General features: G+C 33.7%; 2 protein-coding genes across 2 annotated transcripts; one reads left to right on the forward strand and one right to left on the reverse strand.

Moving 5' to 3' along the window:
• Nucleotides 1–557: 557 nt before the first annotated feature.
• LOC110640540 (very-long-chain aldehyde decarbonylase GL1-9) lies at nt 558–5,408 on the reverse strand. The gene is made up of 3 exons (XM_021791876.2): nt 5,289–5,408; nt 4,611–4,973; nt 558–1,395 (listed from the first exon to the last, which is right to left on the reverse strand). Exons 2-3 carry the CDS (start codon nt 4,839–4,841, stop codon nt 853–855), a joined length of 774 nt encoding a protein of 257 aa, XP_021647568.1. The 5' UTR covers nt 4,842–4,973; nt 5,289–5,408; the 3' UTR covers nt 558–852.
• Nucleotides 5,409–6,543: 1,135 nt separating this feature from the next.
• On the forward strand, nt 6,544–15,776 carry LOC110640538 (cleavage stimulating factor 64). The gene is made up of 10 exons (XM_021791871.2): nt 6,544–7,034; nt 7,229–7,307; nt 8,610–8,784; nt 9,424–9,457; nt 9,566–9,810; nt 9,896–9,973; nt 10,627–10,662; nt 10,751–11,269; nt 12,123–12,464; nt 15,375–15,776. The coding sequence occupies exons 1-10, from the start codon at nt 7,001–7,003 to the stop codon at nt 15,516–15,518; spliced, it is 1,686 nt and encodes a 561-aa protein (XP_021647563.2). The 5' UTR covers nt 6,544–7,000; the 3' UTR covers nt 15,519–15,776.
• Nucleotides 15,777–18,971: the final 3,195 nt, after the last annotated feature.

The following is an 18,971-nucleotide window of genomic DNA, read 5'->3' on the forward strand; positions in this document are numbered from 1 at the left end:
CTGCACTCGTGCATAAGTCCAAGTGAACGGTGATCTCTTAAATTTCATGTCAAGGATGTTGCAGTCATGTGTTAACTTTTGGAAGAGCTGCACTTGTTTGAGATCACATAAATAAAAATTAGAACCTCTTCAAATAGGTCACATAATTCAAAATCTAGAACAACAAACTGGATTTCACAGGTTCAAACTAGGTTCTTGTTCTTGCAAGAGATTATTGGTGAAATTGGATTTTTTTTTTTTATATGTATTTTAAAATTGTTCTTTGAAAATATAAACTCTTTGGTATTTGTACAAGCAATAGAATCATCACATTTTAAAAGCTTCATTCACAAAGAATTGTTACTTCAAGAGAGCAATGAAGTTTGTCTGTTATATTCATTTCATTGGTTAATTTTTCGTACTGCCATATAAGATTACTGATCCAATGAAGATAAATGAATATTACAGATGATATGTATCAACCTCCTATGCCACTTCATGAGTGAAGCAAATGGGCACTTCTCAAATGGACGAGCAGTTGATCCAATTCCTGCCCCATTTGAAATTAGAAACTGCAATGAACAAATTCCAACCCTGTTGAGCGATCAATATCAACATAATGTACAGAACATCACAATTACAATTCATTGGGTAGGTTTGTAAAATTACCATTACCAACTAAACAAATGCACTTTCAATCAACTAGAAAAGAGCGATGAAAAGCCAAAACCACTCTCCTGCTATATGCCAAGAACATGAGACGCGTCAATAGCCAATTTTAATTCAACTTCCAAAGAATGGTTGTCTCAACCAAAAAATATTCCTCTGTTAAGTGATAACTTGAAATGATAACAGTAAATCATCCAATTTGAATCAATCTTTCAACAGCCTTGCCTCGAAACCACCTTCTGCTCGCTTTAATAGATCGTAAGGCATATGGGTTCCTAGAAGTTTATCCCATATAGAGAAGAATGGCTGAGAATAGTTGTACTTTGTGCCTTGGAGTTGATGATGGATATCATGATAAGCAGTGTTGTTCTGGAAAAAAAAGTGGAAGATATTGCCAGGCAACCAAAGCCCACAATGATCATCCACAGTTTTAACCACAGCAAAGCAGAAGAAAATCACTCCTGTCCGTGCAGTCATTCCTGACACTAGGAAAGAGATGGCACCACCTACTGTATCAAGCAAGAGACCCTCCAGTGGGTGATTATAGAGGGCCCCAATTGCATATGGTACAACTAGCCTATGATGTTGAGAGTGGATGTGGCGGTATAGGAATTTGTTTTGATGCATATAGCGATGCACAAAATACTGCCATGTGTCCATGACAAACATAGCAATAATAATCTGCACAATTTGGATAGGAATGGAGGGCTGGATTGTGATCCCAGATGCATCAGATGTCGAGGTCAACTGTAGCAACAAAGAAGGAGAATGAGAAGTTCAATTATAGATTGGTAAAAGAACAACAACAGATAGTTCTATTCAAAACTCAATTGATCTTTGCATGTCAAATAACACTATCAAGTAATCGATATCCTTATCATCTATATTCCACCAACCTCTAATAACTTCAGATACACTTTGTGTCAGACAAACAAGCTGCATAACCATCATCAAACAAGCTCAATGTGTCTCCATCTTGCACTGTTTGATGAAGTTTTTAGGAGCCAACTAATTTGCACTTCCTCCTTGTAAACTAATCCACCGCAAAATGTAGGATTTTAGTCCCAAAATATAATACCACAAACAATGGAAAAGATATTTGTTAGTAAACTGTCTTCTTGCCCATCTTTTACCTAAATAAAGGTGGCCATTAGGATAGGCAGGTTCAGTCAAAGTCACTTCAGGTTTTAGATGGGTTCAGGATACCCAAAAAGTTGACCTTTGGGTATCCATTTCGAGTAATTCAGGTTGATTAGGACTTTTTTTTAACAATTTCAAAATTATTTTTAGTTTTCTGAGATATTCAATTTTTAGGTTCTGTCAAAAATTGCCACATATAGTATAGAGGTGGTTTTTATTGAACTCGTTTATGCATGACTTCTCAAGCAATAAAAAGAACGGTAAGTTATAAGTTCACTAGCTTTGTATTCCTTTCGAAATCAAAAAGTTGGGCAGCTAATAATGTAGAAAGGTTTCCGCCAATTGTTACATTGAATATCCATGGTGCAAGTGTGTGCAGAGAGTTAGAAAGAGAACCAATGGAAGGAGGTTGAGGGAAGACTACAAAAGGACTTGAAAGTTCCCCGTACCCCCTCTCCCTCAAACCCCAACTTTTCCTTACCCTAAAAAATGGCCAAAGTAAATTTCCAGGAGGTAAACAAACCAACAATGAAAAATTACAATAAGCACTAATCCCTACATAAACCACCAAAGTTATATTTTGTCTATCATATTCAAATTACCAGAAAAGCTACAGGAAAACTAAAAGGACTTATGTTCCGTGATATTTAGCAACAAGCAGATGAGATGCAACCTGGGCATCTAGCTGAATGAGAGTGTTAAGGAAGACAAACAGTGAAACAAGAAGGGAGAGAGGAAACAGAATGTTAAAATAGTATCGGAAGGAAGAGATGGTAGAATAAAATAAATTCTTCTGAAAAGCGACAAAACCACCAAGAAGAAAAAGGTTTAAGTATTTAGTCCGAAGGAGCCAACGTATTCATGATAACTTTACCATTGTTAGGACCTTTTAAAGCTGCAAGGAATGCACAGGACATTGATGACATAAGATTTGGGAGGTGAAAGACACAACATCACAGTATGCAAGCGTTTAATGCAGAGAATTAATAATTTAGTTCGATCAGAAAGTTAAAGTCATCAACAAGAAAATTAAGCAAGCCTTTTGTGTTGAAAGGGAAATTGAATGCCAGCATAATTATCCATTTATTCTTAGGGAGGGTATCTTACAACCATCCAAAGCAAGCAAACAAACAAACCAGAAATGGTAGAAATGAACAAAAGAGTGTTTTTATCAAGTGTATAACACATCATTTTTATTAGGACAAGTGCCCAGAAAATGATAGGCTGACATCAAAATTTCCATTGACTGGCTTTGAGAAGAAACCATAGGGAAGATTGTCCAAAAAAAAAAAAACTTCCAAAAGAATGTCTCACATATGCAGGCTATACATAAGCATATAACAAGATCATTCATACAAATTTCAACAGGACTACTTCAGAAGTCACTAGAAGTTTTACATCTGCACATTAAGTTGCCAATTTCCATGCTGCTATTCTCATGTCCCCCTTTTTTTTTTTGGGTAAACAAAAATTCTAAGGAAAAAATAAAAAAAAATTTGACCATTATTATCTAATGTGAGCTCTCTAATGAAACAAAATTCGCACTCAAATACTTTTTTTTTCTTACCAAGCTACCATACACATTGCAAAGCAATCCCTCATCTAATGATTGAGTTCTTCAGAGAAAAGAATCTCATAACTGTTTTAAAAAATAAAATAGTTCCATTAAGAATGGAATTTCCAGGGCTCAAAATAAACATGCATCTTTAAATAAAGCGAAAGCTCATATCAGCCGTTACAATTGGAAAGAAACAATATCCTTCAGAATTATATTGTATGACTTTCGTAGTCATTGGTCAGCAAGCCATTCCCCATTTAGATCCACCTCAAGCCCCTTATTTTTCAACCTCCTTTTCATTGTACTTGAAAAGCTTTATGTCAAAAGATACCTCAACAATTATGGAGCTTTATGTCAAAAGATGCCTCAACAATTATGGACCCATGGGCCCTGCCACAATATTCAGTCCATGATCAAAACTTGCATCCAACTCTTTTCTTGTTAGGTCAGTAATTAGATATTAGCTAACGCTTATCTCCATTGTTTGTAACTCTCATGGTATTATAAGAAGGGGGGAGAGAGACCAAAATTCACTTCTACTACACCCCCTTTTGACCAAAATTCACTGCTACTACTTCATAGAGAGGTTATCACCCATGCTTATTGCACAAAGAAACAGTGAATTTTGGACCCAGTCCATGATCAAAACTTGCATCAAACTCTTTTCTTGTTAGGTCAGTTATTAGATATTAGCTAACACTTATCTCCAATTGTTTGCAACTCTTATGGTATTATAAGAAGGGGAGAGAGGGTGTTTGTGGATGTGGGGGGAGATGGGATGGATATGGAAGGGAGACATCCCCTTTTGACCAAAATTCACAGCTACTACTTCATAGAGAGGTTATCACCCGTGCTTATTGCACAAAGAAAATTCCTAGGAGACACAGAGTGACTATGTTCCTAACCTGCAAAATTGTCACATAAAATAGCCATTCTCAACTCTCAAGGGATCAACAACTCAAAGAAAAAGAATAAAATATTGCAAATTCTTCAATAATGTTTTTAAATGCTTAATTGACATTAGAGAAATTAATATTAATATCACTCTCCCTCCCTTTATAAACTCTGTGCACCACCAATCCATCCTCCCCTTCTCCCTCTACTTCAAGATCATATTGTCTATGGCTCGTACTTCTTCAGATAGATAATAGATTGAAAGTTTTATCAAGCCACATTCACTGTTTACAATGGCAAGGATCTTCATTTCTTTACAACATAAAATAGAGAGCAAATATAAAATATTATATTAAGTTCAATTACTAACCCAAAAGAGCCCATGAGCAACTATTGCCTGAACTAGCTGTTGGAGCAAAACACCCTTGACCACCTTTGGCAGTGGGACCAAGTTCTTCTCTTCCTCCTCTTTTCTAGTGTGCAACCGGTATTTATCCAATGGCGGCAACAACTGATAAAACCCAGCGTACAACCAATAAACCACAATTGGGGCAAAAGTGCCCATTGCTTCATCACTCACATAACCTTCCCAAAACACCATAACTGATCCAATTTACAAGGTGCTTTATCACTTGTTTCTATTCTAAAACTTTGATTTCAGCTTCACAAGTCTCAAACTTTGAAGCCACATTAAAGTTTAAAGACCTACAAGTGAACAAACACTCCAAATAACCTGAGGACATGCAAATGAAAAAAGTCAGAATTTAGAAACTTTGAAGATACACCAATGCCAGAAAATAAAAACTTCAATACCATGTTCTTTTCATTGAGAAAACAAAAAGTTATCAATTTCAAATGTTTAAGTACCATATTATCATAATTTCGCAAAAAAAGAACAGAAATTAGCCTACCAAGTTCAAATTTGACTTGAAAATTCGTTAAGGGAAAAAAAAAACTAAAGATCTTTACTTTCCTTCTCTTTTTCCCTCCATTTACGAGCAACCAAACAAAACAGAAACGATTCAAAATTCAAGAAGTAGAAACTCACAAAAAGCGAGAGAGATCGCGAATGGCAATCAGATCTACCAGAGGTATAGCCCCAGCAGCGGTGGACTTGTGGCTCAAACCTTGGTGGACTTTTTGGTTTTTTAGAGAGAGAGAGAGAGAGAGAGAGAGAGAGAGGGAGTGCTCTCATCTCGCTGACCCTGCGCTGTGCGTAGCTGTATTCGCTTTTGATGGCTACTTTTGTTTAAATTTTAAATTATTTTCTTTTTATGAAAAATTTATATAATTTATTTATTTTACTTCTTAAATTTTAAGGAAAATAATATTTTAATTTTTATGAAAAAATAAAATTAATATAATAAACAGTGCGATTTATATTTTATCATTTGATGTGAATAAATTTATTTATATTTTTATTTTAAAATAATATTTTGTATAATATGTATTTGATAAATATTATTTTAAAATAATAATATAAATAAAATTATTTACATCAAATAATAAAATATGAATAGCACTATTTATTATATTAATTTTATTTTTCTATAAAAATTAAAATATTATTTTTCTTAAAATTTAAGAAGTAAAATAAATAAATTATATAAATTTTTAATAAAAAGAAAATAATTTAAAATTTAAACAAAACCTATGTATCTATAATAAAGTTAAGACTTAAAAAGTATCCATGTGACATACTCTCTTTATTTTATAATTATTTTTATATTTTTTATATAAAAAACTTTAACATATTAAATATTAATCTTTATTTAAAAATGTTTAAATTTTAATTATTAAAATCTTAGCTTATAAAAAAATAATTATTTGAAATTCTTGTTATTATAATTTTTAAGAATTTTAAAATTTTTTAAGCATTACAAATAATATTATATATTTCTAAAAATCAATATTTCTTTAATTAAATTTTCAGTTAAATTAAAAAAAGAGCGAATTATTTTTAAAATATATTAATATATAAATAATTATTTAATAAAAAATTATTTATAAAATTTAAACATTCTTTTTTCAAAATATTTTTTTATTTAAAATCTAAGAATTTAATCATGTTACTTAAAAAATCGCTATATAATTTATTTTTACTTTATTTATATTTTTATTAGTAGATGTCAAATAACTTAAAAAATAATAAAAAGATGATTTATTAATTAATTTATAATTTATTTATTAAAAGTAAATAGTGATTTCATTTTTTTCTTCATTATTTTGGCTTTTTATTTTTCACCTTTTGCAGAATTGTTATTCTCTTAGCTCGAACAAAATCCAATGTTTCAGAAAAATAAATAAATAAATAAAATTTCATATAATTTATTAACCAAATAAATTCCAAACAAGCTTAAGAAAATCTTTGTTAGTTTGGATGAACACTCAAACGCTAGAGAAACGTAATAGAAATAAGAATCACAGAATTGAATTTCTTGAATCCATAAGCGAAGCTGCCTTTGTCTTTCCTTTCAACATTCATTCGCTGGGGATTGAACAGAGAATCTCCCATTCTGCTTCTGCCTTCACAGCAGAAGACACGTAGAGATTGAATCCAGTCGTCCCTTCTCTCTTGCATCCGCTGGAAGAAAACCAATTTCTTCAATTCATTGACGGAATTTGCACGCACAAGCTTCTATATATTAAATGATGAAATCTATTAATATGGCACCCTTTTGATTGCTAGAAGAAGAAGAGATATGTGAAGAAGGAAGAAGTGAAGCACTGCTTCACCTTCTTCTTCTCTTGTTAGAATTCATGGCTTTCTCTTCTCAGCATCGCTGCGTTTTTGGTAACTTCTGTTCTCTTTCTCTCTATCTTTCTTTCGCTTCTACGCTTTGAATTATTTTGCTTGCAATAAAAAATCTTGTAGCTGCGTGTTGAATTCGGAACTCATTTCAGAGGTTCAAAGTTCGTTTATTTAGTTATTTTATCTTTTTTTTTTTTAATTATATATCTGATTTTGAAATTGGCATGTGGTGACAGTTGGGAATATACCATATGATGCTACTGAGGAACAGCTTATGGATATCTGCAGAGAGGTTGGGCCTGTAGTGTCTTTCAGGTTAGGGGTTTTAATTTTAATCTATAATATCAAATAGCAGAGCTATTATTTCGAATGTGTTGCCTGCTTGCCCTAGAGTTTGGTAGTTGAATGTCAAATTCCAGTTGTGTTTTTTGTTATGTGGCTCAGCAATTGCAGATATTTGAAAAGGTTTTATCTTTTCTGGTGGTTTTTACTCTATCTAGCTTTTCTATTATTAGGCACCTTATAATTATTCATACAAACTGCATGGGAATTCTCATATGAAATTATTCGTACTGGTTCAACTTTGGTTGACATTTTTTTGGTACAAGTAGTTAAAGAAGATGATGGCGGAAGAAAGGAAACATCTTGAGTGGAAAACTATGGAATACCAAAATACTAATTCTGAGTTGGCATTTAATTGTTAAACTAGGGGGAGCAAATAGCTATTGTTAAGTTTGATGAAAAGATGATCACATGTGAGTGTTAATGTCCGTATGTAATGGTGTAGAATCATTTATTGGTTGTACTCAAGCAGAATGCAACATGCTCATCAATGCCTATGAGCAATATTTCTGGAGAGGGGTTGGCTAAAGTCCCTGGTGATGCTTAAAGTGAAAAGGATAGGTGACTACAATATATTGCAATGGCAAAGATGTAACAGCTTATGGGGGTTGTACACAATTGATGCTCATCAGTGTTTCTTATAAGAGACGGGAATGTCTCCATCTGTCCTGGACTTTGTCCTTCCGCGCACTAGGAATGCACTTGGTTTTGTATCATTAGGCCTAAAGAAAATGCAGGAAATGAAGCTACTTAGCAATGTTTAGTTGTCCGCCATAAGGCTTGGCCAAACCCAAGATTCCACTATGCTAGTAAACTTGCTGGGAAAATTAGTATGGGGCTTGATGAGCTATTTTTGAAACATATATCCAGTAGGTGCAGACAGTGATTTATTACAATAAAATCGTTGAATTGGTGAATCTGTGTCAGTAAAGATGGAACTGCCTGTCAGATGGGACAGCTACATAGGATCAAGAAATAAAGGTCACAGTTCAACAAGACAAAAAGGAATAGCTGGGGAGCAGTCTATAGCTCATTATTTAATGAGCATTGGTAGTTTTTTAATATTCTTCTTCAAGGTTTATCTTCTAGGGGAGATTATAGTTAATGCTATACGAAACATATGATAATTCAACCAAATCTCTGATTTTTTAATTGCCCAGTAGAATTGATGGTTTGCCTTTGAGAAAACAAATCTGTTTTGTATTTTCAGTTTCTTTTTTCCTTCCCATGGCAGTAATTATTTTTAAAAAATATTGATATTCCTTTTTATTTCAGGTTAGTCATTGATAGAGAAACCGGAAAACCAAAGGGTTATGGCTTCTGTGAATATAAGGATGAAGAAACAGCTCTGAGTGCTCGTCGTAATCTTCAGGGTTATCAGATCAATGGCAGGCAATTACGGGTTGATTTTGCTGAAAATGACAAAAATGCTGACCGAAATCGAGAGCAGGTAAAGTTAAATTTTAAGGCATATCTTTTTTCCTTTGGTGATTCTCTGGGGAAGGGTCTAGGGTTTGAGCCCTTGACCCCTGGAATCAACTCCAGGAAGATCAACCAACCCCAGCTAGCAATTTTAATGCCTAGTAAGGAGCTTGTTTGTTTCCTTTGTGCTTTCAGTTTTCTTGAAGTCAAGTCATTGAGTTTTTTTTACCTGATTATTCTATTGTTGAAGGTTGAATAATATTTTTTTTGGATATTGTAGCTGTTGAAGTTATAGCGTAAGAAATCAATTAATGGCATGACCTATTGCACTGCCTGAGTTGTAGGCACTGTTCACGATAGAGGTGTCCTAGACACAAACAATAGCAATGATAATATTACCTTTATGAGAAGAGACTTGGCTGAATACTATTAGATCTATATGCCTTCGTTGATTGTGGTGTTGATGAAATACTTTAAATTGGAGCTTTTAGGTTTGCATGGGATATTGCAGTTACTATTTTATCTTCCTCAGTATGACAACTTTGTTTGATATTGCAGTAACTATATTGCATTGTTTTTCAGCTTTGAGGTGTGGTTGTTTCAAATGCCAATTTTTATTGTAAGGTTAAATTACTAAGGATAAGGACTACATTTACTTATCTTGCAGGGTCGTGGGGGACCTGGACTGGCTGCGAGTGTTGGTTAGTCTCCTTTTGTTTCTTTCCAAATTTTGTATGCTGAGTTGTATTCTCACATAAATAAATCAAGTAAAATAAACACATATAGTTTGTCTAATTTATGCATTACAGACCCTCAGAAACAAGTAGGGGGCCCAGCAATCCTCGGGGAATCTGCACAGCATCAGCCAATTGGTCTCCATATAGCCATAACTGCTGCAACTGTCATGGCAGGAGCTTTAGGTGGTGCTCAGACAGGCATGCTGGCCAATCAAAATGGTTTGCAGAGTCAGTCAGCATTAGCCAGTGATCCTTTAACTCTTCATTTGGCCAAAATGTCAAGGAGTCAATTGAATGATATCATGTCGGAGCTGAAGGTATGCATTTGAATAAAACTCATACTCGATCTGTTTTCTTGATTGAATCAATTGGTGATATAGTTTCTATATCTGTTCTGCTAAGGTCATGGCAACGCAAAACAGGGAACTAGCTCGCCAGCTACTGCTTGCGAGACCACAGTTGCCAAAAGCTCTTTTTCAGGTACTCATCCATTATTGGCTGTTCCTATAAGCTTAGAGGTATTATCACTTTACTCATTTCTTTTCAGGACTGTTTAACTAGTAGACATCAGGGTATACTTTGCCTAGTCCTTAAAGCCATTTATTCTGACACTTCTATTTATATTAGTTTTTGAAGCACGTGTGTTGCATGTGCATCATGTGATTTTTTATTTTATTAATTATTTTATTTATAATTATATTTATATATAAATATTAAATAATAATTCTTAAAATGCATTCCTCCTTGTTTACGTTTTTAAAAGCTTATTTTTATTTTTTATGTAATAAGAATAATTTTTATAGCACTTATGTTGCATGTATATCTTTTAAATTTATAATTCATGATCATATAAATAATAAATATTTCAAAACTTTTTGTAATTATTTTAATTTTGTTAATATGAATTAGCTATATTTTTAATTAATGACATAATTTTATTTTTTGTAAGCTCTTAATTTTAAATTATCAATAGTTACTAATACTAATAAGAGCTATGTGATTTATTTTTGTATGCAATATGTATCAATAACCTGATATACTTGTAATTTGATTCTGATATTATTTATTGCTTTTGTAATTTGATTGTGATGATTATATACTGCATAGAATGATGAATCTGGCTTTTTTTACAGGCACAGATAATGCTGGGAATGGTGACCCCCCAAGTGGTTGATTTTGATAACTCAAAAGAATAATTTATTTTGGTGTTATTTCTTAGCAATTATGCCACCTGAGAAATGCTTATGGATTGTGCAGTTGCAGACGCCAAATATTCGGCAGCCTCCAGGTCAATCTGCACTTCATTCCTTACAAAACACTCAGCAGGGTAAGCAGTCAGCAATTCAAACTCTTACTGGGTTACCCCCCCTTGCACAGAGAACACACTCTGGCTTGGTGTCCAAACTGCAAGAGGGCCAATTCTCTGCTATGCCTCAAAACTCTTTGCTACAAAACCAATTTTCTGCACTCCCACAATCCATGCAGCCTCGAACTCTGATTCCACAACATGCCAATAGCAATGTTCCTCAACAAGCCACATTACCAGGCCAGTCTGGAGTTCCACCACTTCCTCCTGTACACCTCTCTGTTAGACCACAAATTCAGGTGGCAAGTTTCTCTTCTTTAAACCAACAAGTACCACCTTCATTGCTACAACACTCTGGACAACAGGTTGGAACTGCAAATTTTGGGCATACCTCTCAGTTGGTTCTTTCAAATGCATCAATACAATCATCTGTTGTATCTCGTCCTTCCCCATCCAATGCTGCATTCCAGGTACCATAATTTGCTGGCACTCTTATTATCCACTGCAGAAAAAGGAAGGATCAGATGTGAATGCTTTGGTAGCAAGTAACTTCCCCCTCCTCTTCCTTCCCTCCCTCCCTCCCAGGGTCTGCTTTTGTATGATGAAAATGCTCCTGGTTGCATACCAACCTTGGATTAGGAACAGATAAAAGAAAGAAGCGGGTACATGAGTTATACTGAATTCCCAGTAATGGCTCATGCCAAATCATTTTGCTTAAGCATTTTATGTGGAAGTATTCCCAAATTGGGAAGTAATCATTTTCTATTTCACAAAAAAGCAAGGTCATTCTCTCTTGTATACTCGTGTATGTAGGCTGCAACTGATTGCTTTTTTTTAGTGGTGAATATTTGCTACTTAAGTGTAGAGAAACACTTGCACTCTGTTTGCAGGGGGGGAATGGATGGAAGGAAAATAAAGGATAGAAAATAAAAGGGGAAAGGTATTGTACATGGGATAATGAAGAGAAAGTTGACAGAAATAAAATATAAAGAAATTTTACAACAAAAATCTCTTGAGAGAGTGCAGGTGAAAATGATGGAAAATTCTCATTTACTCTTATTAAAATTTTTTGCATATGGAAAAATGAACGATATAATTTCGCTTTCGTCAACTTTCTCTCCACATTCATTCCCTTCATTTTTCTCCCATACAAACAAAAGAAGTAAAAAAATTTTATTCTCAAGAACTCTTTCTTAACCCATCTTTATTACCAAACAGATGACTAGTGAATTTTGATTAGTATATGTATGATAGATGTGAACTTTGCTTTAAATTTTGGTCACAATTATTTCTATTGGTTTCTAATGTACTTCATAATAACAGGCTGGCCCCCCAATATCATCAGACATTTCAGATGCAGTTGGAAATGGTACTGATAGATCTATCCATGCTCCTGATGATATAGCTCTGGTCTGCAGAAGTAATGCTTATTTGAACACACAAATAAATGTGGTTAACGATTCTAAAGAACCAATTAATCACCCTTCAAAGCTGCTAAAATTGAATGATGGAAGGAGCATGTCTATCTCATCGGGGGCTTTGTGTGTGCCCAATTCCACTGTATCTGGACCATCCCAAGCTTTTACAGTCAGTTCAGTGCCTTCAAATCCACTTCCTAATCCAGAAGAGCTGCAACAATCTGAAAAACAAGTTTCTCAATCTCAGGTACTATCACATCATGTGCTTTTGCTTTTCAGTATGCATTGACCTTTTGGATCACCCAAATGGCAATCTTCTAATGTAGCATGATGCACTATTCTGGTGGATATGATGGGCATCATGAATTTCTCTGTGGTGCATACACATATATATTCTTAAGTCCTTTGTTTATAATTCTTAAATGTTGGTTGGAAATTCTTTTTTAGGCTGATGACCCAAAAAAAAAAAAAAAAAAAAAAAACCACTTGAACTAGAAGTGCCTTTTCAGTTGTTACTGCTTCTCTAAGTTCTATAAATTGCAGTCATGAACTTATTCAAGGACTAGTTTGTTGGATTTTCTATTCAGGTGAGACAAATATTTGAAAAATAAGGACAGAAATGAAAAAAGAAAAGAAAAGGAAAGAAAAAGAACCTGTTGCAACCTCAACCTGGCTAAGCGGATCAAAACATGGTTTAGGCCAAGAATGATTTTACCCATTTGCAGCTCTCTCCATGTTGCTAAAATAAAATTTGATGAAAAGAGATTTGTCAGAAACTAAAAAGGAAAAAAAATTCTGTTCAAATAACTTGGATTAAATTTTCCAGTTAAGCCATAAATGATGTTTCTGTTTCTAATAAGTCTAGCAACAAATTGAAGATTTGAATTGAAAAAAAAAAAAAAGGGAAGTAATGATGGGGAAGGAAAAGAATTATGCAAGAGCATTTCAAAAAGTGCAGTGTTTAATTGATTCCTAACGGAAGCTTCTTAAGGATCTTCCTTGCTAATACCTTGTTTTCCTTGTCACTGTACTGAACTCCACCATTACCATTATCTAGACCCAGCCATGGTCTGGATTTGGGTCGGAATTGAAATCGGACTGGCGGTTTCTGTTCCAGTGTCAAAGGGATTGGAATCAGGTCGTTCCAGTCCTGGGTTTGATTTTAATCCTGGTTCAGTCCAGTTTTGATCAAATCTAATGGTCATTTAAAAAAAAAAAAAAAAAAAAACTTTTAAGGGAAAAATTCGGTTTTGACATGAAACTGGATCAGCTATTTTTGGTCCAGTTCGAGTCTTGTTTCGGTCAAAACCTATTTGACCAGTTTTGGTTCCGGGTTGGACCGGTCTGATCCAAACTGGACTGTGACCGCCTCTACCATTATCCCCCAACCACTTTATACAGTATTGTCATCCTGAAATAGATATTCTCTTTCTATTTGCATTTATGCATTATACCCTTTATTTGGAAGTCACTTGGGAGATTTTTGTATTGGGACTTGGAGTTTAGGGAAGAAAGTTGTTAAGAGCAATCAATGTTTTATACTTTTTTTTTCCCTCAATACAATTTACTTAGTTTATGCAGAGAGTGATGCGATGTAGCAAAGGGATCATAACCTGAGGAAGAGAAGTAGGTGATTGTTGGAGGTGCAGGTGAGATTGGGTGGACAGGGGGTCTATAGTTGGCAAAAAGAAACTCTAACATCTATCTCTCCAACATTAGAGACCCTCATTTACCAATCCAATTAGCTTTGCTAAAATTCCTAGATAGCTTCACATAAATAGTAATTCCATGTCACTTGGCCATGTCAGCATTGACACATGGTAGGACAATAACAACATCAACAATTAAGCCTCAATCCCATATTAGTTAGGGTAAGTTATATGGATCTTTTTTGCCATTTAACTTTGTTTGAGACCATATTCAAAGATTGTAAATCCTTTGAAACTACTTCCCTCTATATTTTAGGTCTCCCCTTTTTTCTTCTCACTCCTTTCACCACTAATTTATCGCATTACCGTACATGTTCATTTGATTCTCTATGTTGGACATGGCCAGACTATCTTAATTGACACTCATTGACACATCGTAGAAGAGGGGGAAAAAAACTAGTGGCTAGAATGGCTACAGTTAACTAAATCTGTAGTTGCAATTAATAAAATTTAAAGGCCACGTGTATAGTTCAGGACCTTTTGTCAATATGCCTGTCTATATCCTCTCTTCTTCCCATTGAGAATCAGAATTAGCCTAACTGATTGTGTACATAGATATAGTTGGATATCTAGAGTATATGGATTTTACAAAATTTGAGTCATAAGTGGCAAATGTGATTTAGTTTAGTTATATCCCTAATATATTAACTATCAAGCAACTGACATTGCCCCATAATTGCGGTGGAGTGAAACTGTGGGGAAGAAATAATTGTTTCGGGCAATAAATCTTCTATCATTACTCTAATCTGATCACAAACTTTTTATGGATATCTAACACTTGCACAGCTTATAATCTGTCTGTCTATGTACGCTAGAAGTCTATATATTCAGTTACTCCACTAAGAGTTTCAGCATTGATTACTGTGATTTGTCAAATGAACTCTCAGATATTAAGATCTTAAAAATAGTAATCTGTAAAAGCTTTTTGGTGCAAAAATAAATACTGTAGCTCTCATAATTGCAACAAGTGCAGTTAAATAGGTTCAACAGTTCAAGTCCTCAAGAGTTTCATTATGTCTTAAATGGAAGATCACGAGCAGATTCAGATTGCCCATTCTAGTGACAGTAGAAGATTTTTACATGTTCTTGTTGGAGGGTCTGTCTAGGTGGTTGGGTTCTGAAAAACATCTCTTGTGATGGGTTAAGTAATATCGCGTGTTGTGGTGCTTTGGAAGATATTGTCAATGAAATCCTATTTGGAAGTGAAATGCAAATGGGAACTGTTACAAGTACTTCTACATTTCCAAAGAATGAGAGGATTTCCTGTTGTTACAGTTTTAAAAAGTTCAATTTGCCTGTCTATAAACATTGTACAATACTTGCACTGTCTTGTTATGCTTTCTACGATGTATATTGATATGGTTCACAAAAAATGATGTTTAATCTAAAAATATTTTGTGGTTTTTTTTTTTATGCAAGCTAAAATTGTTTCCCTTGCTCCATCGCAGCTTCATCCAGATGTGGAGTCTGCATTATTGCAGCAAGTGCTGAACCTCACACCAGAGCAGTTGAATTTATTGCCACCAGAACAGCGACAAGAAGTTATTCAGCTCCAACAAGCACTTAGGAGAGATCAGACACAACCATCATAGCAGGCACGGGGTAACACAGAAACTCTCTGATGCATTCGTTGTTCATCATTGCAGGATCCTTCCTTGGTGGAAGAAAAATGCATGCTATTGATTCATCTAATCCTCAAAGCGTGTAAAATGATAGTTCACATGATGTCCAGTTCTAAAATGTGAAATGCACAAGCATTATACCATCCATGTAACATTGATTAGCTTGTGATTAGCATACCTGAAAGAATAATTTATTAGAAAAGAAAAGAAATTTTGCAGCATTTTTTTCAGCTATTGGAGTTCCAATTTTTCACATAATATATTTTGAACATTTTATCCCTTCCAAGGACTGGCTTTGCCAGCTGATGTCCCTGCTTCACCTATTTGACAGTACTTTACGAATGAGCGTGACTATGGTTGCCCTTTGGTTAATTAATATAATCACCTTCATTTGAGCTTGTTAACTTCTGTTTTGTAATTTAATGTTTTTCATTATCGGATTAATCCTTTGATTCCTCTTTCATTTAGTGTTAAAGGGTAACACAGAAGAAAAAGAAATGGCATCTTGAACTAGGAACCGGTGATAATTTGGGAGCTTAGCAAGGGAATTAGAAGGGTAGGGACGCAAATCTGGCTCTGTCAAGTTAGTAATATGCTTTGAGGTCATTAGACCAAGCTAGGAAAGATATATGAGATTTTACTTAGCTACCTACATTTCAGTAGTTCTTGAAACTTTAGATTCATATACAATTTTTAGTTATGTTCATTGTAATGGCTCATTGAGGACAATTCGTTATATAGCTTTAAGTAGTCGAATTCGTGAAATTATATGATAAAGGACAAAATAATTAGAAAAAACATTTCAACAAATTTTTTTTCCTATACAGCAAAATTATTAGTTACATGCTCCTTTTATTCAAAGGAAGTTTAATGTGTTAGAATAATAATGGATGAATTATATAATAAATATTTTTATTCAATAATACCCTCATAATCAAAATAATTAATATGGATATCACCAAGTATTCAATATTTTCATAAGCAATCAATAATTTTATTCAACAATAATTTCATAATAAAAATAACGGATGAATTACATCATTTTCATATTTTTTTTTTATTCAAAATAGAGAGTTGAGGCTTATTCTGATGCTGATGTTACTGTTTCACGTATATTGTCTTCACTTACTGAATGAGTTGTATTCCTCTTCTCTTCTATCATATACAAACATAAAATGAACGTAGACATTTGCATCTTATTGTTTGGGAAGAAAATCCAAGTTCCGAAAGACCATTGATCATTTTTGTACAGCAAACTACAAATTGATGTGTTACACAAGTTGATTAGGCATACGATTTGCCCTGCAGGTGAGCTGCCTGTATTCTTTCCTACACGACTGCAAGTTACACTAGACTTGTACATTTTTTTATTTTCTGTCAGAGTGACTAACCAGAATTTGTTGAACATCATGTAAGTGGTTAGCCTCGATGCACAAAAGCCAAGGTCAACTAAACACTGATTCTATAAGAAATCAGGATATAAAGAGAGTATTTAGAAATTAATTTATAAGTATTTAAAATTTTAATTAATTATGTGTTTAGTTAAAATGTTTATAAGTGACTAATAAACGGTTAATATTTTCAGTAAAAAATAGTTTATAACTATATTTATTATCAAAATAACTAAAAAAAGATGTTAAATGTGATTTATGATGAAATTTTACAAATTAATTGAGAATGATATAGTAAAATATTTGGTCAAATTAACTTATTAACACAGGACTTATAAGCATCAAAATGAAAAGCTGAGTTCTCTCAACTTTTTTTTTTTTTAAATTTTAAGCTCAACTTATAAATTTAAAAATTATTATAAATAAACAAATCAATTTACTTTAGAGTTTATAAACTGATTTGATCAGCTTATAAGTTAAGATAAATACCTTTAAAGATTCCTTAAGAATTACCTTTTAAGATGGCTTTGTGCAAAGTCATTGTCCACGGTCCCAAACTTGCTCTTAGGTGTGCTTTTGCAAGTTTATTTGCTTGGAAGTTTATGATACAGTTGCCACTTTCTTTGGTTAGACGAGGATGAAAATGAAAAACTGTCTGGGAGATTTTTAATGTGGGTATCAACAGGCAACGATTTTACATACCCTAGGTCTGGATGAAATTAGGAGTGGCAATTCTGGTTGATGGGTCATGTTAATGTCGTGTCAACACGCGAAACGAAGACGATTAAAATTGACACGAACACAACACGATTAACAAATCGTCTTAAAAATTTAAATATGAACACAACCCTTCTGTTATATGGTTTACATGACATGACACGATTAATATTCAATTGTATTAGGTGTATTCAATAGAACACGACTCATTTAACTCGAAATAACCTATTTAACATGATTTGATTTGATATGACTTAACCTATTTAACACGCTACATAAATGAGTTCATGGGTCATAGTGGGTCAAATGGGTTAGTGGGTCAGGAGTCAACACGTGACACGAATATTAAATCGCATCATAAACGTATCAAATCGAATTAGTGAGTTAACCCGTGACACGACACAATTATAACTGTGTCATAAATGGGTCAACACGAATAAGCCTAATCCAAACACTATATTTTCGTGTCATGTTCGTATCATGTGTGCTGATCGTGTTTAAAATTGTCATCCCTAGATGAAATCAATGTTGCGTTCATTTTAGCCTAATGTTGACTGAAAAGAAAAGATATTTTACAACTAAGTCTTTGAGATATAGAAAGCCTATAAGTTAGTCATTAATTTATTTTTAGTAATAATTTGGTCCTTAAATTTAAATTTAGTTAATAAATTAGTCCTTATGGTTAATTACTTTTCAATTTAGAACAATTTAATTCCTAAAGTTTTATTTTATTCGTAAATAGTTCCTACATTTAAATTTTGTAGCTAAGTAATTATTTATTTTATATTTAGATATAGAAATTATTTTGCTAATAAAATAAAATTTTAGGGATTAAATTATTCTAAATTGAAAAGCAATCAATTTAGACAACAGAAAATAATTTGTTAGCAGAATTAAACAAAGACTAAATTATTACTCAAAAGCATACTCAACTCAACTCAACTCAACTATTCAACTCAACTCAACTAAGCCTTTATCCCAAAAATTTGGGGTCGGCTATATGGATTCGCTTTTTCCACTCTGAACGATTTTGGGTTAAATCCTCAGAAATGTGTAATGCTTCTAAGTCATGCTGTACTACTCTTCTCCAAGTCAATTTAGGTCTACCCCTTTTTTTCTTTCTATCCTCTAGCCTAATGTGCTCTACTTGTCTAACTGGAGCCTCCGTATGTCTACGCTTCACATGACCAAACCACCTCAATCTCCCTTCTCTCAACTTATCTTCAATTGGCACCACTCCTACCTTTTCTCTAATACTTTCATTACGGATTTTATCTAGTCTAGTATGGCCACTCATCCACCTTAACATTCTCAT

The sequence above is a fragment of the Hevea brasiliensis genome, chromosome 12, assembly GCF_030052815.1.
Source record: "Hevea brasiliensis isolate MT/VB/25A 57/8 chromosome 12, ASM3005281v1, whole genome shotgun sequence".
In the NCBI taxonomy this organism is placed as follows: Eukaryota; Viridiplantae; Streptophyta; class Magnoliopsida; order Malpighiales; family Euphorbiaceae; genus Hevea; species Hevea brasiliensis.

Bases quoted from the DNA above. Each gene is read 5' to 3' on its own strand.
- LOC110640538 (XM_021791871.2), top strand. From the start codon at position 7,001: ATGGCTTTCTCTTCTCAGCATCGCTGCGTTTTTG. The intron at 9,811-9,895 runs GTATGCATTTGA...TGTTCTGCTAAG, and splicing joins ATATCATGTCGGAGCTGAAG to GTCATGGCAACGCAAAACAG. The intron at 11,270-12,122 runs GTACCATAATTT...TCATAATAACAG, and splicing joins CATCCAATGCTGCATTCCAG to GCTGGCCCCCCAATATCATC.
- LOC110640540 (XM_021791876.2), bottom strand. From the start codon at position 4,841: ATGGTGTTTTGGGAAGGTTATGTGAGTGATGAAGCAATGGGCACTTTT. The intron at 1,396-4,610 runs GTTAGTAATTGA...TTGTTGCTACAG, and splicing joins TTGCTCATGGGCTCTTTTGG to TTGACCTCGACATCTGATGC.